A 27,906-nucleotide genomic window follows, 5' to 3' on the forward strand; every position below is an offset into this window, starting at 1 on the left:
TGCAATGTTACTTTAGTTTAATCAGTTAATCAGCAATATTGATTCATAGCAGTGTTGGTGAAATTCACAGTTGTTTTTTCTGTGAACTTCTGTAGTTTTTGTTCATAGAAACTGGACAGTGTAATTAAACTCAATCTGTGATTAAATATGACAGTAGCAAAGGAAGTGTGGTGAAAGGTGAGTTCATTATACATAAGGGTACACTAGTGGCCAAGTAATGAAGTCACTGAGCACTTGTAATTTGAACCTACTATGTTTGATTCCAGGCAAACAGGCTGGCTGCAAGGGCGTTTTTATGGTTTTTCCGTGTGTAGCATGGATATGAGCTGGTTTCCCTTAGAAAGTCTCTCCATCCCCTTAAGCAGATAGCCCTTGCAGACTTTGCCATAGTAAAATAAACCAAACCTTTAAACATAAGGGAGAAGGGAAAATTTCATTTAATTAATTTGCTTTCTTTCTACCTGTTAATACAGTGCAGAATAAAATTAATAAATCTTCTTCTATTTCATCACCATTCAGCTTTATGAAAATGTTATATATAACATATTGTATTAACATATCTTATATTAAATATTTCTACAATCTTATTGCTTCAACCCTCTGTTTTATTATTTACTTTGCTTTTTGTTATTTCTTCCTCCCTGAATAATGAAAAATAATGAAACTGGCTGCTGTGGTGGTTAAGTGCAAAAATAAAAGTAACTGTTTTACCATTTCAGATTAGTTTCTGTTTTTCAGCAAGCAAAGAAGATTTCTTAGTTATTTAAGTATAGTCTGTTTGGGCATGGCAGATACAGAAATGTAATTTCTCCAAAACTGTGATTTTTATGTTTGATTTTTAATGTAATACTAAATTACGTGTACAGGTATAATTTTCACTGACATATTCATGGTCTCACCTTCAGTTAAATATTTGTGTCGAGAAAAATGTCATTGTAAAAAACAATCAGAGAAACAGAAGAAGCAGACAAATTTTTATGCAGGCAAAAAATACTGCAAAGGGAATCTTAAAAGTACAATTAAGGAATGCTGTTTTGAAATGTGAGGTGAACTTTAAATCATAATTTGGTTGTATTAACAACTGATAAGTGGCTATTTTTGGTATTGAATGGAATGAAAATACATTTAGAGTGCTTAAAAATAAAATTGAAGAATTATTTATACAAGTGCATCATGTGAGAAAGTTAATAACTAATTTTTTTTTCCATAACTTTATTATTTGCTTCAAAAGATAAGCAGCTGGAAATAAATATATACTCTAAAAGTAATTTTATACAGCTGTAGATATACTGGAAATGATTTCAGTTTAGTTCATCTGTGTTTATATTGTGATATCTGTGTAGAGCATACTGCTTTTTTCATAACATCTTTTTTCTGCTTTAATTCAGTGACATTCTTTCCAAGATGTGTTAATGCTTATAACTTAGTAGAAAGATTTGTAGTTGTAGTAGTAACATAAGAATACATAGTGAATTTTAAAATACCTTAAAATATATATTCTTGCAACTTAAACTACTCAGTTTATGAGTGAATTTTGTAACTTAAGGAATTCAATTTATGAGTATCACTGTTGAAATTTATTCCTTTCCTTTATTTCATACACTTGGCAACTGTTGCATGTCACTATTTGGCATAAAATTTAGACATGAATATTAACTTGTGAAAATTAAGAATGAAAAAAGTAACTTTCATGTGTATTTGTTTTAAAAATTAAATAATTAGAAAAAATATAGAAGATAAAATTTTGAATTATATGTGTATAATTTGTCATTATCATTGATGAGTTATTAATTTTTAAATTTTATTATCATAATTGAAAAAATGTTCCAGAAAAGTAAGTTAAAATATTATATGTAGGTTATGTATTGTTGATAAAGCAAAGTTCAGTGTTTTAGTAGTAAATGTATGTTCATTTTTTTCTATTTGAAACAGCTGGGAAGAAAACAACAGGAAGTATGAGAACTGGTTCACTTGGTTCTAATTCAAGAACATCAATTACTCCTATGGAGGGTAAACAAAGTCGTCTGTCTGCTTTAGGAAGATTATTTAAGCCTTGGAAATGGAAAAGAAAGAAAAAAAGTGATAAATTTGAACAGACATCTCGAGGTATAGATTTAGTGTGTTAGAGTTTCATTCTTGTATAGTATACAGTTCATATATCATATTAAAGTTATTCTGTCTCAGTACTTTTCATTGATATATTTGATATTTTGTTTAATTAATTTTTTCCTTCTAAATAATATTTTTTTTTGTAATGAAATAATTCTGAGTTCCAATTAATTTTGCATGAAGTTTAGTTAATTTAACCCAGAAGAATGTGCACTGAGGATATGCATAGAGCATATTTGAACCAACAATTAATATTTACTTTTTTCAAATTACTGCTGCTTGAGATATGTTTTGTAAAGTATATCTACATAAAATGTATTGTTTATGTTCTCAAATAATTGTCTGCAAATATTGATACAAATATGAAATTGTTCGAATTATATTTACCATGTTTTGAAAATGCGTATCAGTTATTATGTTAAAATGCAAACAAAAATATATCATAATTTTATTATTTTTCTGCATTAAAATATAATTATTATATTTGTATACCAGATTATAATATTGTCTAATATATTTTTATACTAGATATTGTATTTTTTACTAGGTGTAATACAAGTATTATTTTATAATTATTATTATATTATTAGGTATTTTCTTAAAATAATTATATGGCAAATCAAGACAATAGAAATTTGAAACCTGATCTAAAATTAAGGTGATGACACTACATCGTAACCTTAATTTTAGATTGATGACAACTGCTAAAGAAGTGAAGTGATAGTGAATCATTTTTTAAGAGGAGCATTCCAGTTTATGAAGGTGGGGTCAAATAGACACGCTGGTTCATGGGTTAAAGAATTTCTGGTGTTAATTCTTAAGTCAAAAAATTATAATGTGTAATAGTTTACAATTTTTTTTTTTCATTTGAAGTGTTGTTTGCTTGCCTTCAATTTAAAATTTTTCATAGTGATCATACATTCCATTTAGTTCTAGAAAGGAAAATTTCCATGAGAGCTACCAAAGAAGAATTAATTAAACGAGGTGTTCTATTACCAGACTATGATGTAATAAAAGAAGAAGCAGAATTCCTTGCAAAAAAAAGTAATATTCCATTAAAAATGTGTAATTTTTATGATGAAATTTCCAAATAATATTTCATAATTTTTATATTGTAGGTAACCTGACAAAAATTTTATACAAATATGCTAAGAGAGATTCAATTCTATTTTGTGTGTCTTACAGCATTAATACTGAAAAAAAAAAAAAATATTCTAATATGTTTTAAAGTCATTCCAGATTAAATTTATTATTTGAAGCTTCACAAATTTAAGAATTTCATGGAAAGATGGTTTTCATAATGTTGTGACCAAATATGACATGAAGTAGTAATGATAGAATTTTATGCATTCTACATTATCCTGCTTTAACAATAAAAGGTGCAGTGAAAGATATTTATATTATCTAATTAATTATAATTTCCCTCCCCCATTGAGTAACAACAAAAAAAAGTGTTATCAAAAAACAGAAAATGGACTTTTTTAAGTTAGTTTTGCTGATGTATCAAATAAAACATTTCAGACTTCTGGGCACCAAGTCCTATCAAGAACTAAAGCCACAAAGTACTAATATTTTCAACAAATATTTAGTTTATGGTGACAGAATGACAGGTTGCGTATGCTTGCATTATCCTCTACATCATTTAAATAAAAGCCAGTTTTCCTTGGAAAGTCTTTCACAAAGCATAACTTTTCCTTTGAAAGATAGCTCTCGTGCTTTGCCATGGTAGAAACACTAATTTCTTTCAATGCCATTCTGGAAACACTAATTCCTCTCCTAGGTCCTTGGCATGTTATATATTCCAGAGGAGGCCATAGTGAGTATTAAGACCCACATGCAGCTTTCGCATGTAAGTGGTACAGCTCTTATGCAGGTAAAATACAGGGTGTTTATAAATGTATGATGCACTTTTAAAAATTAATAATAAATCAATGTATTGCTTTATATGAGCTAATCTTACAGTGTAAGCAGGGTAAACTGTCTAAGGTTTGGATGCATTTATCTCAGTCCTTTGATATGTGTACCCCTGGTCACATAACACACATCTACACAGTAATCAAATTCTTCCCATACTCGGTGTAGCATGTCCAGCATGGCAGTCTGCAGTGCATGCTTTATCCGATTGTAAACTTCCCCAATGGACATGAGCATCAGCAGTTACATTATAAACTTGGTCTTTAACCCCTTCACACCGACTGTCATGTATACGTGCCAGCAACGAACACACTTATCTACCGGCCGACACGCAGGCGTGCCAGAGCATTGTTGCATTCTCTACCGACTGTCACGTATTTGTGCCAGTACCTTGGAACATTTTTCAAACTATAATTTCTGCCACAAGACGGCACTGTATGTCCATATGGTTTCAGATACATGTGCATTAGACCTTCTACTTGAAATGAGAGAAGCATGACTCACATACACGTGTTTTTGATTATATAAACAAACGGGGAACTAAATGTTTCCGAATGGCGTGATTTATGACGTCTCTTTAAATCACACTTTATTCGCATGTGGTAGTTGTTTATTGTAAGTACAAGTTTTATATGCGCTAAAGCGTTTAACAGAGCATGAAATAGCAGAAATGATGCAAAATATTTCAGATATTGCTTCTGAAATTCTGATATTCTGATATTGATTCTGAAAGACATTTTCCAAAACTTTGTTCAGAAGAAACTGATAAGAAAATGAGACGACGATGCTTCATTTGTTCACATTCTCGGAGAAATCCTCCAAAATGGCAAATGAGTTATTATGAGTTCAAGGAATGTAACGTAGGACTGTGTGTAGATCCCTGTTTTAAAATTTTTCATACGAAAAGAGAATTTTAAGTAATATATTTAGTTTTCAGATTATAATGTTAAAAGTCATAAAATGGTGAGTAATTAAAATAAAATGTGTAAAATATGCATTTAAACAAGAAATAAGGTAATTAAAGTATATATATAAAAATATCTATAAAACATAAGCCGTTTAAATACTCTATAGAGCATTATTAAACAATGCGTTGATACTTCGGAAATTTCATGGATTTAGGCTTATTAGCAAAAAAGCCCCCGGCCCTGGAGAGACGCTCGCGGAAGACACTGCCAGCCTCCGCGATAAGCGCACGTTTTCGCTACCCGGCTCGAAGGGGTTAACAAACCTCAAAAGAAAATCACATGGTGTTAAACCTAGTGAACAGCATGGCCATGGCAGAGTATTGTTTTCTCCTGTTACAGCACATCCAATCCAGCATTGGTGAAGAACATGATTGGGAAGCTGTCATACATTCCTGTGAAAATGGGATGGAGCACCAGCCAGCTGCAAAATGTAATCATCATAATTGGTGTTCAGCTAAAGTAACAAACAGGTTTCCAACGTGTCTAGAAATGAGTCATTGATCACAGTTTCTTGCTTGGAGAAAAATGGATTGCACACTTTCTCATGGGATATTGCACAATAAACATGCACAAAATTCAGGTTGCACTGAAACCACAAATCTGGACACCTCAAAATGGAATACACAAAAAGCCTTTTCCTGTTGCAGCACAATTTTGGAAACTGACACTGCAGCTGCACAGCAAGAATGACAAGCAAACAGCAGGCAGCACATGAGAAACTTGGACAGTTGCCAATGCTTACAGTGCAGATTTTGCCACGGTAAGGTAATACATCGATATATTATTAATTTTTAAAACCACAGCATTCATTTATAAACACTGTCTATGTGTGGAATATGTAAAAATAAATTTATGTCAAAAAGAAAGTAATTAATTAATTTTATTTGTTTTTAGAAAGTTCTTAGTAAACTTAAACTGATCAATGTCTAAACATAATTATTCTATTTCTTGTTAGTTACGAAATTTAATAATTTTTTACGAAGATGTAAAAAAAAATGGAAACATTGTACTGATTCTCTGAAACAATTTTGTAGAGAAAATCTTTAAAACATAAGATTTGCATGTGGATGGTTTATGGGAAGAGTCTGCTGAATTTCTGAATCTTAAGTAGCCGTAAAAACTAAATTGTGGTGGTCTGTGAGTGGAACAGAAAACACATATAATGCATTGGAAACATTTAGTATCATATAGAATTTGATACAAGTTAAAAATAATTTAGAAGTTGTTCAGCATCCGAATTGATGAGAAATTTATGACAATTGGAAGCTTTGGAAATTTCTTGTAACTGTGATGTCAGTCATAACTTAGCAGATGGCATTACTTTTAGAAAGTGTCAAGAATCCATGAAATTCGAGGACAACAGATATATCCTGGAATGAGCATATAGGATAATTGCAGAATAATTTTGAGGTAGCAGAAAAATGATTAGTCACTGTAGTGCAGATTTAAGAAGAATCCGAAGTTTCATGAGCATATTACAAAGCTGTAATAGATCAACATTTGTTAGAAGGTATTGGAGAAGAATCGGAGTTTTTAGAACTTGAAAAAAAGAGTACTTTTAGTCACATCAAGCTTTAATTGGGGTTTTAAAGGATTCGAAAATAACTATGGATTTAATATGAAAAAACACTTTAATTGCAGATATTTCCAAAAAATTTAGAAGCAGTTATTCTTACAGAAACAATAGAACTTATTTTCAAAACATAAAACCTAAACAGAGTTGAGTTGTAGCTGGTATTACTCAAACAACCTCCCATCTTGCAATTTGTAGGATACCTATAAATTGCAACAAAAGTTATAAATCAAGTCTATTGGGAATTTTAACACGTCGACCAGCTCTAATAACAAAATCTGGGATTTTGGGTGATGAATCATCATCTTCACTGGAATCTGATGCATTAGCTGCAGGGCATAGAGGCATATTCGCAGAGGCACTTTCATCCCTTCGATTCAAACTGATTTGTAAAAATGCTTTTTTGATGTCTGACGTTATGTCAATTGCGTTTTTCCGAAACTGCATTATCAATTTGGGTACCAGTTCTAATAAATTTGGCCCCTTTTCTAAACAAGTATTCAAGGAATTTCCTTTGGAATCGTTCGTCGACGCATCAAAAACCGGACGAATTTTTGTTGTTGTTAAACCAGTTTTTATCACAGGATGATGTGGTAAATAGTGTCCCTTTTTCTCGTCTTTATCTACAATTTCAATAATTCCATCCCGAACCCACTCATTAAACACATCATCGTATTCTCTTAAATGTCCAGATCGTATGAGATTTTTGGTAGTTGACATTAACCGTTTAGTGGCTAATTCCTTATTTGTTTCTAATTCTGGAAGTCCACTTTTCCATGGCAAACCTACTTCATATCTTTTGTCTTCGTTTCTTTTAATAGTTTTACAGAGAAAATCTACCGTTTCTTCATCGGTTCTACATACTGAAAGTAAACTATCATTGAATTATTGTTTAGAATCAGCCATTTCTTTCCATTTGAAACCTGTTTCACTACTTTCAAATTGATGTAAATAAGGATTTGTTCCTTTTGGAAAACTTAAGTATGGCTATTGAACTTTCCTGAATTCCAGCATGAAACAGCGATGGTCCAACGCGGTCAGTGAATTTTTGTATGATTATTAGATAATTCTGAAGTAATAAATTGTATAAGAATATGAATGCTGTATTTTAATTATTATTCTTTTGCCATCCCTAATGTAATAAAATTATAAATTACAAAGTGTTCCACACTAATGAATCATGGAAGAATGTCACTGAATGACATGAAAGGGGAAAGAATAAGCCTCAAATTATTTTAATATATTTTGTAACTTTTCTAACTCTTCAAGGTAAACCAAAATATCTGAAAAGTCTCAAATGCTGAAAATTAATATTCTTAGTAAGACTTACATTTTTTGTGTTCTGTTTTTTAGAATACTTTAAAACTTTTACTAAATAAAACTATATATATATTACAATCCCCCCCCCAAAAAATTAGCTATTCACAATTTGTGCAATTTTTTTTTATTTAAAAATACCATTATATGCATATTTACATCATTTAAAACATTATTATGACCAGCCATGGCAAATATAAAAACTGCATGAGTATTTTTATGGATATCTGTAGTGATAGTTCCCCTTTGGACTTTACACAAGGAGCTGGGGCTGGTATTTTTTTTTTTTTTTTTTTAATGAGCCAGTTGGAAATTTCATGACCCATTTTAATGACAAGCTATCTACCAGATTACCCCAAAGTCTGTTAACATTTGAAAATTCTGTAATTCACGGAATAATATAGGTAGAGAGTTAAAAACTGACACACATGCTCGAAATGACTTGGGGTTTTATTGAAAGTAAGAAACAAAAATTCAAAAAAAGGCCAACATATGGCGGCAAAGTGTCTGATGCCTTATGAGAATCATGTATGAAATGAGAGAAGGAATTAGTCCCTTCGTGACTTTGTCACTTTTCTATCATCGCCTCGGGGTATTGGTCATGGTATGATGTGGATTTATCACATCAACTTTGATTGGATGCTTTTTCTTTGAGGAAATACGTGGTTCTGCTGTTCAAACTGTCAGTGTGATGGGTGCGAGGTATGTCGATAATTTACAGAATGCATCATCCCTAGTCTGTTGATAAACACTTGATGGAAGGTATGACTTTAATGCAGGAGGGCACTCCATCCCATATTGCTACATGTGTGAAAGATCTCTTGCACACATTGTTTGGTGAGGATTGCATGCTGAGCCACCACTTGCATCATGCTTGGCTTCTCAGGTCCCAATCTATGTGATTATTGGTTGTGGGGTTATCTGAAATAGCAAGTCTACTGTGATCCTCTAACCTCATTAGGGATGCTGAAAGACAACATCCAACGGCAGTTTCTCACCATACCTACAGAGATGCTCTACTGTGCTATTCCTAACATTGTCCTTCAACTACAGGTATTGTTGATGAATGACAGCCGACATGTTGAATATTTGTTATAAAGAAAATATTCTTTGCTAAAATCAATTGTTATGCTAATGATTGCTTTTGTTATATGAAGCGACATGTTATATGTTTGTTATATGTCCGTTTTAAACATGTTTTCTTCTTTTAATAAAACACCTTGACATTTTAAGCATGTGTGTCAGTTTTTACCTCTCTACCCATATTAGTCGGTGAATTATTGAATTTTCAAGGTTTGGTTTGGTTTATTAGATTACTGCAAAGCACTTGAGGGCTATCTGCCTTAAGGAAGGGATGCCTTTGTGTAGGATTTTTTAAGGGCAACTGGCTCGTATACACATTACACATGGGGAAAACTACGAAAACACCCATGCAGCCAGCCCGTTTGCATGATTCGAACCTCAGACCAAACTACCAGTATTCAACGACATTACCACTTGGCCACTGATGGGCGAATTTTCAAGGACTTTTGGGTCACCTGGTATTCTGGCAAATGGAAAGCTCTTCAGCAGCTTTCCTTTGAGAATTCCTTTGAGATTCCTTTGAGAGGGCTGTGATTCTCTGATTTAACATTTGCTCTTCAGGCTTTACATCCAGTCAGAAGAATAAAAGCCTTCATGTCCTTCAATGTAGATCTCTGCTTCAGAGAATTTAATGCAAAATGTCTTGCCAGTAGGTACCCACCCACTGTGGTGTTGAGGGAAATGAGAAAGAGGACCTTTTTTAGAGAAGAGATTGCAATTTAATTCACAAACCAAACAGAAATTTGCCCTTTCATTCTTCAAAATTGGAGATTAAAAGAACAGAATGAAGATGTTCCTTTTGTACAGTGTCTGCTTGTGCTTCCTGTACTAAATCCTGGAGTATCCTCACCACCAATTCTAGTCTTTTTCCAGATGCTCCTTATGAAGCTGCAATGGCCACTTTTAGACTGTTGACTAGACATGACTACAGTCAAAAGTCATTAATTCGGACACCCATAATCTGGACCTCAAAGCTACAAACTTTCTGTGCATGCGTTTCGTTGACGCATGCGCGTAAGACCTTTACGGCTGCGAATATGCGTGTGTGCATGCGCAAAATACGTTTACGCATGCGTGTTTAATGTATAACGGACGGTATAAGCTAAGCTAAAATTATCTAATTCAGTTAATGTTGCAGATTGCGTTGTTCCTTAATCTTTGAATTGGATTCGGCTTATTATTTTTTGCAGACTGTTAGAGCAATTTTATAAAAGTAAGCTTGAACTTTCGATTATGTCAAATAGAATTTCCAATATATATTTACTAGTATATAAAGGATCTACAAAGCAAAAGTATGTTTCGAAGTCCATTAAACAAAAGTGGAATTGCTGCAAAAAATGGCCTAACCATTCCGAAATCTGTTTATCAATTTCACGCTGCTCTGCGGCGGCGTGGGGGGAGGGGAACGCCGCGGTGCACAATGAATTGGAAGTTGATCTGTCAGCACTATCCTTATCTTCAGGGCAGATGTTTTCATTTTATTTGGCTTATAATTCCTTACTAAATGTAGTATTTCATCTCGATGTATTCCGTCTTTGATAGGATTTAAATCAAATTCCTCGTCATTATAATTTGCTTCCGATAGTGAAGAAAGTGAGACAGCGGTTATTGAAAACGAAAATATTTCGATTGACAAATTAGTCGGTATTCTCGACACAGCAATTATAGGATTTGAACAGCGGAACTTTGTAACTGAACAAGAAATTATGTCTGTTTATAGAATTAAAGAGAAAGTATTATCACATAAAACGAAGCAACTTAAAACAACTTACATTGAAAGAAATGTTTAATAAAGTAAACAAATAAATATTAAGCTTTTTTTTTTTGTAAATTTTGATACCCTTTAGATCATAATTGTTCTTTATTTCATAAATTACCGTTTCATATTTTTAATTTTATAATTTCTGCATGCCATCTTACCAGATTTAAACTGATGATCAATAATCCGGAATCGCCGAAGTCCCAACGAGTCTGGATTAACGACTTTTGACTGTATCTCCATACCTATTTATTTCATTTTAATATTGTCGACTGTTCTGTGTATATTCTGCATTCACTGGACAAGGCATGATCACTGCTCACATTGACAAATGCTGTGCATTATCTCATTTTAATTGTCTTTTGGAAAAATATTGGAGAGAACGCAACATAATGATCTAGTGGCCAACAGGCTGGCATATCGCAAATAAATAAATTTATATATATAAATGAAGATAAGGAAATAACAGTCGAATTTGGCACATTATATAATAATATATATATTTGTAATAATAAAATTCCATAGTCAAAATTACACTTAAATTTCTAACTGTATGTTCTTTTCATTTTTAATGGCGGCGGTTCTCTTATTTGAAAGTACGTGGAATTAAATGCACAGCCCCGTAGTCAAGTTGTTTTTCCCGCCTTTTCTACGCTTACAGTTATAGAATGTTCTGGAAATATTTAAAGTGAACTGGATTGGCTGACGAGACTGATGTCATTTCTTGGAAGCTTCGCCTTTCGAGAGGCTATAAAAGAACTTGCGAAAGAATATCGGGGCTTATTCTTAAATGTCACGATGCAGTAAATTTCATACAAAATCTTATTAGTAGTTCTTTTTTATTTACTCCGGATATCTGATTTTGTAACTGCTATTTCTCTTGACCAATAATAAATGGATCCTGTTTTTTAAACTTATCATCTGATAATTTAAGCTATGTCTACATTTATGATTCTTCAATAATCTATTTATTCCTGGCAAAAGCTGGTACATCACATATATATTTAAATTTAACAAACATTCTGTATTTGTAAAAAGCAAATTTAAAGTCAATTTAAATGAAATTTAATGCAAACAAATAAATTATTAATTATTGTTGCAAACTAATTACAGTATCAATTAAATTCTGAGGGCATATGTAAATCAAGTTCAAGTATCAAAATCGATGAAAAAATATAAAATTAAAATTCCAAAAATATTTAATCCTAAAAAATTTATTTAGAAAAATGCATAAGTGGATGATTGTTGAGCTGGTAGGAGACAGACTTATCAAGGGGAAGTTGCCTCCAAACCTAACTCTTCAGTCATTCTATTCATGTTTTGTTATCCATGTAGGCAAGGGTTCTAAAAGTAATACCAAATGTGATGAATTACTAAAAAGAAATTTAAACAAGTGTAACTTTGAGAAATTAAAAGACAAGAATTAAAATTAAATAATTAAAAAAAGTAAGAGTAGAAAACCAAATTTTTAGAAAACTGAAGTAGTTTAGGAACTCTTGCCTACAGAAACTTCCCCTACACAAATTATGCATATTAATCAAAAAGATGCTAGACATTATCTATAAAAAAACAATGCATAAGTTATACTTAAAGAATACTAAAAAGGCAAGTAAATAGTAAGTTTTAATTAAACTTATCAACTAGTTTGTTTTTTGGGGGGAAAGAGAAGCATTGCCAAACTAAGTAATGTAAGTAATGTGTTCTGCGAACTTTAAATAGAGGGCGCTAATGTTAAGGTTGAGTGTAAAGTTGCTCTGTGATGAATATAATGAAAAAAAAAACGTATTCTGTAAACTTTTATGTAATGTAAAATGTGTGTTCTGTTGTAAAAATGTGTAAAAAAATGTAAAATGCATATGTGAAAAAATGTTGCAAAGTAGTGTAAAATATTAAGAATGTAAAAATTGAAAAGTTTTTGAAGAAAACTACTAATAAAATTATTTTGAAGAAAAATTTCATTTTAATTTAGATTTTGAAATTTTTTTAAATGTTATATTTAAAGAAAGAATTTATTGCAATATTCTAAATTTATTAAAACTGGATTTCAAGTGGTTTAATTAAAATTTCACTAAATACTCGCCAAAAGTAAGGAAAATTAGAAAAAGACAAAAATCTTCACTCAATTCGCGCTATAATTGAGACTTTTCAAAAGAGTTGGCCTTTCATTAGTGAAAGGAAAGAATCCAGTATTGATTATATATACATATTTACAAATTAATTTTTACAATATTTACAAGATAATGCCTTCAAAATCCTGCATTACCCTCCATTTAAGGTTTAAGGTAATGTTATCATACCATAAAGAGTCAAAAAATTATAAAAAAAAGTTAATGTGTGTCTTTGTAATATATAAATTAATAAATTGTGTTGGGATTTGGTTATTAACTTGAACATTAATTAGCTTTATTTTTTCCCCTTCAAATCTTCTATTTCAGTACATATATTTTTTATTCTGATTATTTGGCTATAAAAAGTGTTTCCTATTACTTTTCTATAGATATTAGAATTCCAATTAATTAGTTTAATAATATTAAACTGGAAATTACTCCTTTTATCATATAATTTAATTTTGCTTTTTTTAATTATGAGCAGGTCTAGGTATTCAATAGTATCTTGATTCGTATTAGTTTTATTAAGTGTTAAATTATTTGGGTAAATTTTGTATTGCTCAAAAGCAGAATTATTATTGAAAGTTATAATATAATCTATGTATCTAAATGTATTTGCAAATAACTTTAATTCATTCTTATTCAAACTTAGTTGGAATTTATAATCATAAGCAAAAAGAAATAGGTTACATATTTGTGTAGAACTGTTTGCTCCCATTGGAATTCCTCTCACCTGCTGAAAGATCTTATTATTAAATTTAATGTAGTTATTAAATAATGCACAATTCAGGTAAGTATTCCATCTTTCAATTCAAAGGATGTTAAGCATGTCAGGAAAAAGTTGTGGGAGTTGCATTAAACTAGTAAACATTTCTTCTAATGGTAGAGAAGTATAAAGGTTTTCAAAGTCATAGCAGTTAATGTTGTTTATTTTTAACTTTTAAATTTGTTGAGAACTGAAGCATTATTATAAATAATCCAACTATAGTTGTGTTGCTTGTTAACTAGTTGATGAATTAAAATACAGATTTTTTTAAGTTTAATTGCAAATATGTAATCTATATTCTTTTTATAATTATTTGTACCATTTGTTATACATCTAAATTTGATTGGTGATTTATGGAATTTAGGAAGAGCATGTAGATTTGCTAATCGATTGTAGTTAGATGGTTGTGAAATTTGTAGTTTCTTATGAATTGCTTTTAGTTTTTTTTGTAATGACATTTTCTTGTGCATTGGTAAGTTTGTAAGTAATGGCATAATTTAGTTCAGTATTAATTAGTGAGATATAAAAAAATTTCCAAATAATGCTGAAATTATTATTCGCTTTTCAATTTTGGTTATTATGAATTAGTTCAGTATTAATTAGTGAGATATAAAAGAATTATCAAATAATGCTGAAATTATTATTGGCTTTTCAATTTTGGTTATTATGAATTTTTGTTTTAAATCTTGCAATAGAGGATTGAGGAAATTCCAAGGAAAATTGCTGTTAAATTCAATCCTTTGAATTCTTTGTTTCAGTTCTTCTAACACTTCATGTTTCCAAGCCATAAAGGCAGAATTTGGAATATTTAATTTGTAACTAGTTTTAACTATGAACTCATCTAGATTTTTTATGAAACTTTTAAAACTGTGATTTTTGCTTATTTACAGTACTGGTCTAAATTTGGTGACTTTTTCCATTAAATTTCTTAAAAGTAGGTTTTCAACTATTGTTAAATTGCCTGTAACAATATGTTTATGAAATTCTTCTACGTAGTCTTTGTATTGAAGCTCTCTGCTGCATCAATTGGCTGTAGAAGCTAAATCATGGTGGTTAATTAGCAATTTGCTAAGAGGTTTTTGATACTTGAAATGAAAGCTGATGAGATTTGTACGTGGAAATAGTTGTTGACATTTTCTGAAAATTTTGCTGAACTGAATATTGTCATAGTTAGGATGTAGGAAGTTGATTTTCCAGTAATATTTATTGTACTTGTTATTGGTAGAGAATTTATAATTGCAAAAGTCTATAACAAGGTCTTTAATTGTATTGTGTCCGGTAAAATGCTGTTAAACGAATTTTATAAGTATCATTAAGAATTGCCCATACAGCACACTTAGTTGCTGTAATGTTAGTTATGTCCCAATGTTACATTTTAATCACATAACATTTGTGACCTTCCTCCCCCCTTAAGGATATTTGCAACCTCTTTTTTTTTTTTTTTTTTTTTTTTTTTTTTTTTTAGTTCCTTCTGTTAACTAAACATCTTATCAATGCTAAATTTTCAGGTAGGAACTGTGTATTGATGTGAATGACACCAATAATAATAAAAGCCTAATTTAAAAGCTGTGAACAAAAATAAATAATGAACTGATAATCAATCCACTTTTATTTGCATTGCCAATTAGCAGAAGCAAGGGCATCAGCAATTATTTATGCTCATTTTTGTTTCCTCGTTTAAAAATTTAACTTAATAAAATTTTAATGAAACTTTCAGTTTTACTTACTACATATAATTCAACTTTTTTGTTTGTTTTGATATTAAAAGATAATGTGAAAAAGGAATTTATTTTATATATTTTATTGCAGTACTTTGCATAATGCTTTGCTATTTTTCAAAATTAATTTAATAAATTTCTTTCTTACTTTCATGTGTGGTACCTTCCATCATATTACAAATGGTGCTGTACTTCTATAACATTACAAATAATGCCATGCTTCCAAAAACAGGTTTTAGTGATTCATAAATGAGTTTTTTTAATTATTATAATTTTACAAATGGCATATTTCATATAACATATATTAAATCATATAATGTATTTAAGTTGCATTGTTAAAGTAACTCAGTTTATTTACTAAGAGATTTAGTTAGAGAAAAATATTTCTTAATTTTGGTTAGATTTATTTGAATATGGCGAAATGCACAAACACTGCCTATGCAACAGGAGGAATGCCTTTGTGGAGGACTGTTTAAGGAACTGGCTTGTATTCACATAACAAAAACCACAAAAACCAACCATGTAAAAGTATTTCCTACTTCAGAGGTTAAACCCTTCGCGCCGACTGTCACGTATACGTGCCAGCAACAAACGCACTTACCTACCGGCCAAAACGCAGGCGTGCCAGAGGATTGTTCCATTCTCTACCGACTGTCACGTATTTGTGCCAGTACTTTGGAACGTTTTTCAAACTATAATTTCTGCCACAAGATGGCACTGTATGTCCATATGGTTTCAGATACATGTAAATTAGACCTTCTACTCGAAATGAGAGAAGCATGACTCACATACACGTGTTTTTGATTATATAAACAAACGGAGAAATAAATGTTTTCGAATGGCGTGATTTATGACGTCTCTTTAAATCGCACTTTATTCGCACGTGGTAGTTGTTTACTGTAAGTAGAGAAGTTTTATTTGCTCTAAAGCGTTGGGTATTTCGGTTTGCAGTTCAGTTTTTAGAAAATAATTAGATCTTGTTAGACGTGAATTCTTTGTTTTTACCGTTGCAATGTCGAAGCGTCGAAAATGTTTAACAGAGCATGAAATAGCAGAAATGATGCAAAATATTTCAGATATTGATTCTGATATTCTGATATTGATTCTGAAAGATTAACTGAAAGACATTTTCCAAAACTTTGTTCAGAAGAGACTGATAAGAAAATGAAACGACGATGCTTCGTTGTTCACATTCCCGGAAATATCCTCGAAAACGGCAAATGTGTTATTACGAGTTCAAGGAATGTAACGTAGGACTGTGTGTAGATCCCTGTTTACAAATTTTTCATACGAAAAGAGAATTTTAAGTTATATATTTAGTTTTCAGATGTATAATGTTAAAATTCATAAAATGGTGAGTAATTAAAATAAAATGTGTAAAATATGCATTTAAACATAAAATAAGGTAATTAAAGTATATATATAAAAATATTTATAAAGCATAAGCCGTTTAAATACTCTATAGAGCATTATTAAACAATGCGTTGATACTTCTGAAATTTCATGGATTTAGGCTTAGTAGCAAAAAAGCCCCCGGCCCTGGAGAGACGCTCGCGTAAGACACTGCCGGCCTCAGCGATAAGCGCGCGTTTTCGCTACCCGGCTCGAAGGGGTTAAGAGCGTTTTTAATTCAATATCAAATGTTTGGAATGATAAAGATGAAAAGTTTTGTGTAGTGCATGTTTGTGTATAAGGATATATAGAAATGTTGATACATACCATTGTTCATATGCTGGATTATAATACTATGATTCATAAATGTACAATTTATTTGCTTTACATATATTTACTAATAATGCATTTTATCATTAAAATTGCACACAGTTTGCTAACATTTATTAATAGAAATATTTAGCAGAAATGCTGAAATACTATAAATGTACAGCTTATTTGCCTTCTCAAAGTTCACAAAACTAGTGCTGACTATTAAAACTATAATGTCAAGAAGAAAAGCAGTTAGCAGCCTAATACTTGTTTTAAAAATACATTATAATGGAAGAATGAAACGATTAAAATTTCTGGTAATTTTGAGGTACAGAACATGGAAAATTCAGTAACTGGGCATCTAGCTGCCTCAAATAGAACTTATACAGTTATTATATGCCTTGGAGATGAAGATATAACTGCTGTTGTACTGGCATGCAGTTGTTATGCTAGTCTCTCTGCAACTACTGAGAAGCAATTTTCAATTAAGACATCTGGAAAACATGCTGGCAAAGGCAGGAGTTACACACTGTACATATGGAAACAACAAGCTATGTCTCCCATTATCCTGAATTTCTGATATCATGCATATCTGATACTTTTTCTTAATGCTAATCATTTCATTCATAATACATTCTTAATAATAATATTTAAATTTTACTTGAATTATTATATATTACCGTATATACCCAGGTATAAGTTGAGATATTTTGGACAAAAAAAAAAAGACTTCAAAGTGGGGGGTTGACTTATACGTGAGGCCATAAAAAATTAAAAGAATCGGAAGTTCAAAAATTTCTTTATATAATGCAGTTGTTTTCTTCCCGCACTCAAATTGGACGACTTATCAAATAAGTCACATACTTGAAGTAATTTCATGACTTAAATTATGTGATGAACTAATCACAGAGTTTCATACTTTAACTAGAGTAAGTTTCGATTAAACCAAAGAATTTTCGGCCCCCGAACAATAAAAAGCCCGATATTGCATTAATTGCTAAGTGGGTTAAAAATGCTTGGAACGAAATACCCTCTGAAATGATTATAAAATCATTTAAAAAATGTTGTATTAGCAACGAACTAGACGGCACGGAAGATGATACTGTTTTTGAAAGTGAAAATGACGACGAAGGCTCTGGTAGTGATTGTAACAATACAGAGTTCGAGACTGAAAATGTGTATAATGACGAGCCAATGACGACAGAAGAGTTCTATGAAATGTTTGGCGAATCTGACCATGAATTGGACGTTGAAAGATTTTGATTTTGTTTATTTACCAAGGTATTTTTTATCGTATATTTACTTTTTTTTCTCAGATGATTTTGAATAAACGTAGTACTTAAAAAATTTTTGTACTAAGTTTCTCGATCAATTTCGGAAGTGGGGGGTCGACTTATAAGCGGGTTTTTTATTTTCTATGAATTTTTTATGTCGAAGTGGGGGGTGGTCGACTTATACGCGGGCATATATGGTAATTATTACTGCTGTTGCTGCCATTCATGTCAGTGTACAGTACATGTTTACTCACCGTATATGTTGATTAAAATATTGAACTTATGAAGTTTCTCATATAAACAGCTGAATTTCATTCAATTTACTATATTGAGCTGCTAATAATATTTAAGCATTACTATGAAGGTATTCTCAGAAAGTACAGCATGTATTCTGAAAAGCAGGTAATACAGATTTTCCGTAATTCAGCTTTAAACAATAATTATCTTATGGACTGGAATTAATTCATGCACATTTTTATTAATTTGCATAATAAACTGTGTAAAGCTGTATTGAATTTAAAATTTAACTGTTGAGACAGCAGCAAAATGCATTTAGAAAATTCAGAAATATTTTAAATAAGTGATTCACACTGATCAGCTACAGAAACAAATTATACAGCATTTTTACTTAATATAGTTAGTTAAATATATTGAAGCTCTGCAGTGTAAGAAAGTTATTTTAATTGCATAAAATTGTAATTTGTCAATAAAGAAATAATGGTGAATCAGAATGCATATTTTATATACCTAAATATAAATTTTCCGCAATATAATTTCTAGAGCCACATTTCCATTCCACTGACTTTTCCACCCATAACTATGCATTCAGTTAGATTAAGCAACAATTGCTAATTTGAACACTGAGACTGTAGTGAAAGTTTGTTTTCATTTACAAAAGGTTTTCATTCAGAACAAGGTTAAATTTTTTTTTCATTCAAAGAAATTTTTTATTTTATTTTATTCAAAAATTAACATTCGTTATACAAGAAATTATTCAAATGGGAAAATAACCTTACAAATGTAGTATTAAAATATGTTTTTCTTTCATCTAATTGTCAAATCTAATAATTCAGTGTTCTTGTTTAGAAGAAAATGCAGTTAAGGAAATTGAAGTTGAGAAGAAAAAATAGTATTAAAAACCAAACAAAAAAAATACTGCAAGCCAAATAGAATTTTTAAAAAATATTTCAATTTAGAAAGAGGGGGGAAAGGTGTTAAATTAAGATATAGTTAAATTTTTAAAAAGCTGTTGTAAGAACTTGTATTTTAATACAATTTAGAAATTTTGTGGACTCGAAAGTATTTGCAATGTAATAATGTTAGGAAATGACCATATGATCACTTTTAGATCATTTATAATACATTCTATATTTGCAGGTACACTATGTTTTATAAAGATAGGTAGTAAATCATAAATGGATCAGAGCTATATAACCTTAATAGGACGAGATAAAACCTTACAACGACAAGAAAATTTCACATAATTATATTGAATACTTTCAATAATTTTAAAATTTTGAATATTACAGAAATGTTTTAATACCTTGAAGAGTATGACTTTTTATTGGATTAATAAAGCATTGCTGTAGTTAACTGTTTACTGAAGGAACTCTCTCAAATAGGAGTGTTGTGACATTAAACTTCTCATTTAAGAAGTATTGTAATGTTATGCGACATCCATTCACATCTTCAGTGACATTACATTCATGCCACTTTATTATGCTACTTTCATGTCACTGAATGATGTTATATCAAGGTCGCAATGTGATGTTACATCAGTCTCTCAGTATGACTTCATAACACCATCACAGTGTAACTTTAGAAGAATGTCACAACCTGACTACACATCAATACTATGTGACTTCTCCTTAATGTCACAACATTACTGTAATGATGAGATCATTACAGTGTGATATGTTTGCATTATCACAGTGATGTCAGGTTAGATATGTCAAAAAATGCTTATCAAGAATAAAAGTGATGCTAAATTGGCCATTAATTGTAACTATGTCCTTATGAATAGGAATGGGTTTTCATTTTTAAGATCTGCATCATCATCATCATCATCATCAAACAGGATTTCATTACCTGAGTGTGTATGGTGTGCTATGTAAAATATTGCAAGCATATATATTTACAGAACAATGTCCAAAATCCAACATCTGTTATGCAGTATGATTTAATACTCACGCCTCCCGGCCACCAGTAAATAATAACTTTTCCCCCCCTTTTTGAGATTTTCTTCTTACAAAGTCTAGGAGTGGAGTATTAAATACTGAACAGAAAGATGTGTCATAAAGTGATTTCTGTCCCAACACAGGAATTACACAGGGGCCAATGACAATGTATTGATTGATGCCCACAACCACACTCTTCAGCTTTTGAGTGGTTGTGGAGAGTTAGCATTTTTCTATCTGACCTAAACAATAAGTGAAACTCTAAGACATATTTATTTGGAGTGGGAATATTGTTGATACTGGCATCTTTTTTTAGCACAGCAGCAGGGAAGAGAGAAAGAACTAGATTCAGAACTGAAGTTCTGATTTAACACAATAAATTGTGCTCTTCGTTATCTTTCTAATTTGATCTAGCTTATTATTTTTGTGGGTATTATTATTACTATAGCTACTTTATCAAAATTAAAATATGAATTTTCTGATATGTCAAAAAAGAGCTTTTAATTGTATGACTGCAGCAAGATCTGGAAACTGAAAGTTTCAATGTTTGTCAGGCAAAAAGTGGAGCTGCAAAAAATGAAGAAAGACATAATATTTGCGTCAAATCACTTTTATGTCAGGATTATGGTACTGGGAAGTGAACAGTATATGCTATAAAAAGCAGAAAAAGGAACTTCCTGGGTTTTTTTGTGGATTCTAACATCCCACTCTCAATGGATGACCAAATCATTAGTCAAAGTGTTAATTGAATGGGTGAGACAGCATCATAGCAAGGGTTGTGCCATCCAATGCTAATGGCTCGAGCCAAAGTATTTTATGACTTTAAAAACTGAGTAAACATATTTGACAGGTTAGTTAACCAAATGTAAAAATTGCAGTAATGTAAGTCAGTTACAAATATCAGATAAAAAATGTCTGAAACTCATATTGATTCATACTGTTTCTCGTACTGAAGTAACTGAACAGATTGCACCAGAATTCTCATTGAACTTATTTACTCATGTGCCATGAAATACCTTGGCAACCTCTGCAGGAAAAGCCCCAACTGTTATCAAAGGTTCCAAAGATAAGCTAACAATTTTCACATGTGCAAATGTTGCAGAAATATACAAATGTAAGCTTTCTGCAGTTGGAAAAATACATGACCTCAGGAATTTAGAAGAGTAAGATTTTTGTTTGCTGTTCAAATAAAGAGCACTCACGGCGTAAAAATTAATGAATGATTGGTTTGAAAATCATTTTATACTGAAGGCTTGGTAAGATTTAAATTGTTTGATTTATTGAATGAGGCAAAAATTGTTATAGACAAATATTCAGCTCATACATCACTTAAAGTTTTTAGTAGAAGATAACATTTATGTCTTATTCTTTTTTCCAAATTGTACATCCATTGTTTGGCCAAGGGTTATGAGTGCCACATGTACAGAAATGCAGATATAAAATATATATCCATATATTGAAGCCAGTGGTTTCTAGAGCATGAATTCTGTAAGATCAATGAATAAGATCTTTTTGAAAATATTTATATTGATCAGTACTTTTCACAATAATCTGCATAGAAATGCTTGCTACTCAATCTTTTAACCTCAAAAAACCTTTTCTAAACTGAAATTTTATTTTTAATTGCATATAAATACAAACATTTTGCTTTTAAATTTGTGTAAAACCCCTTAATATGACCTCTACAACTTTAAAATGAAATATCTCAGTCAGTTTTGTCATGTGGGTGGTAAGCATTTTGTATTTTTAGCCCAAAGGGTGTTAGCCCAGAAAAGCTATTAATTTTGTTTTTGCATTTTGCGTTGAAAACTTTAAAAGTCTGAATCACTTTTCAAATTGTTGCCACCAAATATTATCGCCCTGCATTAAAGAAATTAAATAATGAAGAATCTGATTAAATGTATGTATGTTTCTCGCATTGTGATAAAACAACAGTACATAGAGCCATCAAATTTTGAACAACATACATCTCCTCCCGAATATGGGCATCTGGAAGCCCAGATTTGGAATTTGTTTCATTTTCTATTCCATATTTTGTAAAGCATTTATGAGTTCTTGATTAAGAAACACAATGATTTAAAAGTGAGCAATGGCAACACTGTATGGTTGGGGAACATTTTTATCTCCAGCGCACAAGACTGCGTATCAGAAATTCTAAATATATGCCATTTTAATGTTATTTTGCCATACTGCTGTTTAATTGAATTTTATGGTTTAAATGAGAAGAACATGATATTTAATAAATAAATGTAACACACAAAATGTTAAATAAAATCCCTTTGGACATAATATAAAATCTGAAAGAAAATAATAAATATATGAATTTTTTTTAATAATGAGAATACAATTTTCTTAATGTAATTGTAAGAATCAGAAGAATGCATAAAAGATTAAATTTTGTAATTTTTACATTATAATTGTTTTAAATATAACTATGCCAGAATATTTTGCATCATTTTAAGTATTTTTGTAACTGGAAGTCTGTGTCAATGACCAATGGTTGAAAAAAAAAAAAAAAAGGATATAAGAAAGAAAAGAAAAAATTGTGGCATTATAAGGACTTTTGCAAGCATGGTGAATATATGTAGACTGAGCCCAGCTGAAAACATCCATATTAGTCAGGAGTTGGGCCTCCAATCAAAGTCTCCATAAATAGAGTATATGCCAATATGCTACCATCTGAGGGATCCCAAGATATCAGAGTTTAAAGAGTAATTCTCTAAACCACTGCTACATTGGGCAACCAGGATCACCACTTCTGGTGCTCAGGGACCATACTAGTGGGAACGATGGAAACCTGGACATCTGACTGTTCATCAAGTAGCTTCCACCAGCAATGCGGTCCCATCAATATGCAGGCTAGAACCCATTTCCTGTGGTCCAATCACATCAGGTGGAGTACAGTTATTACCTTTCTCCTCACCAGAGATTCCACAATGGCCCTGGTGGGCCAACTGCCTGGTGAAATATATAGCTATGACCTCTCTCCTAACATGATCGAGTCTTCCCCAATCCGACCTTGGTCCAACCATAAGGAACGATCTTTCATCAGGGTTCGGGAACCGCCAGGCTCAAAATTATTTTCCCCGCAGTGTGTGTACACCCCAGGGGGTAATGGGGAATATGAAGTTTTTTTTTTTTACATGTGTACTGTTTCTAAACTGCTATAAAGTTTAAGGCAAAACAAATTAGATTAAAAAGTATGCGTATAAAAAGTTGAAATAATGTTTTCCAATTTGTTATGTGTTATATTCAATTTTTGAAACAACATTTTTATTATTTTCATTGTTTACTGGGACCTTTGTATTTTATCTAGCATTTTTGTTAATTTTGATAATAGCTTATAAGCTCTTGAGTACATAGATGAATAAGCAATTTAAAATTAATTAAAAAGTTTCCAGATGAATTGTATGCTTTGAAACGTATGAAAACTCAATTCATCTATCCTGTATGTCTTATGAGAAGAGTAAAATGTTGAGCAAAATATATGAAGAGAATAATACGTATGTAATATATTGTAATCATCAGTGAAAATGCCAAATTTAACAGTGTTATGTTTTGAAGATTTGCTTTAAAATTATGTAAATGATGTGCTACTTGCTGTGTTATATCTTATGTATTTTGTTTTATTATATTTTTTAGGCATGCCAAAAGTAGAGTATAGTCTGCAGGCTAATGGTTCTGTGACCAATGAAACTAGTTCAAAAGAAATGAATAATATTCCTTTTCAAGACTTATCCGGGTCTGCTAGTACATCATCATCAAATTCTAATCTATGCAGTTCACAAAATACCATTGTAACTTGTTCCCCAAATAGTTTGTGTCAGTATCTTCTGTTTTAAATGTAAAAGCATAGATTTTTTAAAATATTTTTTATTATTAATTTGCATTGCAATTATTTTGGAAAATTAAAAATGATAAATGTGTGTTATTTGCAGATTGGAAAATTTCAGTGTGTTTTTATGATATTGGATGCTGTGCTGAGTAACTATTTTAAAGTGATCTGATTTATCTAATTTCCAGTGTCCATTTGTTATTTCTGTTAAGGTTTATTAGTTCTGCTGCTGATGTTGAAATCAGTTCACTGAGTGCCATTTTATCTTAATACAGTGGCATCCAAAAGTTATATGATGGTAAAATCAACAAAAATGGAAAAGCAAAGATTTAAGTAATGCTAAATTTTACATGAAGGTAGTAAATACATTTATAAAGGGTGTCCAAGTCCCACTTTCAAAGGCTGTGAGAAAAGAATCACTATTCAGAATTATCTGAAATTTGGGCCTGAACATATGTGAAGCAATGGGAATTTTCCTGGGTAAAGAAAAGAAAAATAATTCGAAATTTTATCAGTTTGAACCGTTGTACCTCTGCTTGTCACAATATGCTGATTAAAACAAATGAATGCACACCACACATTAGATTTAATAAAAACATGGGGGTTATCCAGTTCCCTTTTTTTTTTTTTTTTTTTTTTTTTTTTTTAACCCCTTAGAAGCAGAGCTGCATCTTCAGGACTATCAGTGAAGTATTATCCTCTGTTTGTGAAATTTTTTTACAAAAATTGTGACTGTACTTTAACTGTCCTGAAGAACTTAAAGACATTATAGTTATAAGGCACAGCTGTGATTCAATGTCTGTCAAAGGTCTGTGGAATATGATTTGTAAATTCAAAGAGACCAATTCATTTGGCATGAGATCTAGCAGGAGGAGGAAAGCAACTGCTTCGATCTCAGTGAAAGATGTGGCTATTTTATTGCAAGAAAAGCAGTGGTGTGGGAATGTGCAATACAAGAGGAATTTCCTGATCTTTAGAGACATGCCTATTAGCACCATTCATAAAATTTTTGCTTGTGGCATTAAAAAGTTAACAGCATATTGGACATTTTTTAAGGGATCAGACTACTATAAAATCAAGTACAAGTATCAAGTACTGGGAACAATTAAAACCGGAACAGTTTTTTTTTTTTCTTGTGGTATGGTTTGTGGTTTAGAGACAATTAAAAACCAATTTTTTTAAATAAAATTTTGACCAGTTTTTTTCCCTTTTAACAAACAAATTCACATTTCTTTGTGTAAATTCAATCAAATTTCAGGTTATTCTTTTTTTAGAGCCTTTTGGAACTGGGCTTTGAGTTATAACCATTCTGTGCATGAAAGAAACAAGTGTTATGTACAAAGATGTAAATATTATTTTAATTTTCATGAATTGTATGATGCTGTCACATCTGGGTGGTGAACAAATTGATGCTTAAAACTAAAAGCAAACAAAACTTACATACATTAATAAGGTATGTCACCACCCTGGGCCTTCAGACAGATTTTACAGCAATTGCCCACACTTTCAATGTGATGAACCATGACAAAGTAAAAATAGCCATTCCTCTGTTAGGGCAGTTTCAAAATGTCTGAGACTGGTTGAAGGAGGGATGCAGAGACAGCATCCCCAAGGACATCCCAAAGATTTTAAGTGGGATTAATTTTGAGGGAATATGACAGCCATTGCGTAAAAGAAATCCTTCACTATCAAGTACTCATTAAAGATGTTGGCTTGATGGCAATGGGCATTACCATCCATAAGGGGTATATCAGGAAAAACTGCTTCACTGTAAAATATCACATGCGGGATGCAGGATTTCATTCAGATACTGTATAGTTGCCACATTGTCATCAAAGATGTGCAGCTGGATGTGCTAGCCATTTCAAATTCCAGTTCGCACCATTATGCTGTTATCTTTGAGGGTGTGATGTTCTGGGCCTGATTCTGTGTTCCTCATTCTCTCCAGACCCCTACATGCTTATCATCTGATTCCAGCAAAAATTTGGACTTTTCCATAACTAGGACATTGCACAAATGTAAGGCAGTCTGATTGAGATGTTAATGACACTACTTTAATCTTGCCACTCTGAATTGGGCAGTTGGTAGACCACAAACACTTGATACTTGGGCATTCAGTCCCTTCATGTGAAGCCTTTAGCCTTTGGCATTCAATATTGGCAGATAATGTCTTATCAAGTAACGCTGCAACCATGGTTATGACTCTCATGGAGGTTAGTTGTTGATTCCTTGGTAATAGCAATATACTGATCTTTAGAAAGAGTGGTAATGCTTGGTGGCCTAGAAACAGGATAATTGTTTGACTTGTAATTGTTTCCACATTTCAGAAATTACTAAATAAGCCAAAGGAAGAGTGATATCCTTAATTGACTATCTTGCTTCAATGCACCTAACAGCATTCTAGCACTCACTATCTGCCATTCATTTTTTTTAAAGCCACAGAAACACGAATATAAAGAAACTATACTATGGCATTTTAAAAACACCTAGGCATTTAAATCAACGTCCTCAGCTCATTCAGAAAGCTGTTGTCTTCAACATCTGCTAAATTAGCTTATGTTTGTAACAGTCGATTGTGATTGGCTGTAACAAATGATATTTGCATAGAATCTTCGACATCTGCAGCGATTTTCAGCCACTCAAATTATGCTTTTGAAAATTATTAATTTGCATTGTGTGCATAACTTTTGGAAGGCAGTTTATTAACACCAAATTGAATGAGATACTCAAAAAGAACAAATTAAGAATGTGCTTTTATATGTTAGTGGAATATGTGTTTGATTACTTACCAAATTATGGATTTTAAATAGTGTTTGATAGAAGAATTATATGTTCTGTGTATGCTTTAACTCATGTAGATAGTTTTTTTAAATCCTACAGCTCTTGACTGAAATATATTGCAAACATTTCACCTGGATCTTTTATTTCAGCATCTTCTGTGATAGCTAGCAACTGTGTATCAAAAAGCTCCGAGCAAGAATTCACTCCAAATAGCAGTAGTCATCCAATGTTTTCATGTTTACCTGAACCACCTATACCAATAAATGAAATTGGTCCCATCCCGCCACCACCTATGTTTTCTAGCTCACCTAGTTTGACTGCAAGATTTCAGCCATGTATAGGTACCTTTAATTTACTCTTCTGTTGCATATTCCACTCAATATTATATTGGATATAATTCATAATATCAAATTTAATTTAAACAGCTGTATTAAAAATGCTATTATCTTTAAAATGAATTTGTTTAAATTAAATTTGATTTCATGTAGTATATCCGAGGATGTATGAAGCATAAGTGAGAGTGATGTTAATGCACTGATAATTACAGAGATCAAATAAGAATTCTATACATAATTAGTTAAGGCTAAAAATTAATGGTTGTCTTTTAAATGAAGGTAAATGTACCAATTTGCATAAATTTTAATAGCATATTGTATTATCATCCCTACGTGTGAGAATACTTGTCTTCATTGTTTTCATTTATATGATTTCTTCTATGTTAATTTATTTATCTGAATTTGCTGCTCATTAAAGCTTGGCACATTTATATTTATGCTTTTTTAGAAATTTTGACAATTATTTCTTTCTTTGCCATTCCATA

General features: G+C 31.3%; 1 protein-coding gene across 3 annotated transcripts in view; it reads left to right on the forward strand.

Moving 5' to 3' along the window:
- The first annotated feature begins 1,932 nt into the window (after positions 1-1,932).
- Positions 1,933-27,906, forward strand: part of LOC118183042 (phosphatase and actin regulator 2-like) — a 117,374-nt gene continuing 91,400 nt past the window's right edge. For all 3 annotated transcript variants that reach the window (XM_085808290.1, XM_035352450.2, XM_035352448.2), the window contains exons 1-4: positions 1,933-2,106; positions 3,040-3,153; positions 24,113-24,292; positions 27,236-27,427. In XM_085808290.1, coding sequence (XP_085664416.1) covers positions 1,956-2,106; positions 3,040-3,153; positions 24,113-24,292; positions 27,236-27,427 — 637 coding nt within the window. In that variant the 5' untranslated portion in view covers positions 1,933-1,955. The remainder of the gene's footprint in view (positions 2,107-3,039; positions 3,154-24,112; positions 24,293-27,235; positions 27,428-27,906) is intronic.

This window comes from Stegodyphus dumicola, chromosome X1 (genome assembly GCF_044657685.1).
Source record: "Stegodyphus dumicola isolate Sdum_Otavi_A_Nest chromosome X1, ASM4465768v1".
Classification (NCBI taxonomy): domain Eukaryota; kingdom Metazoa; phylum Arthropoda; class Arachnida; order Araneae; family Eresidae; genus Stegodyphus; species Stegodyphus dumicola.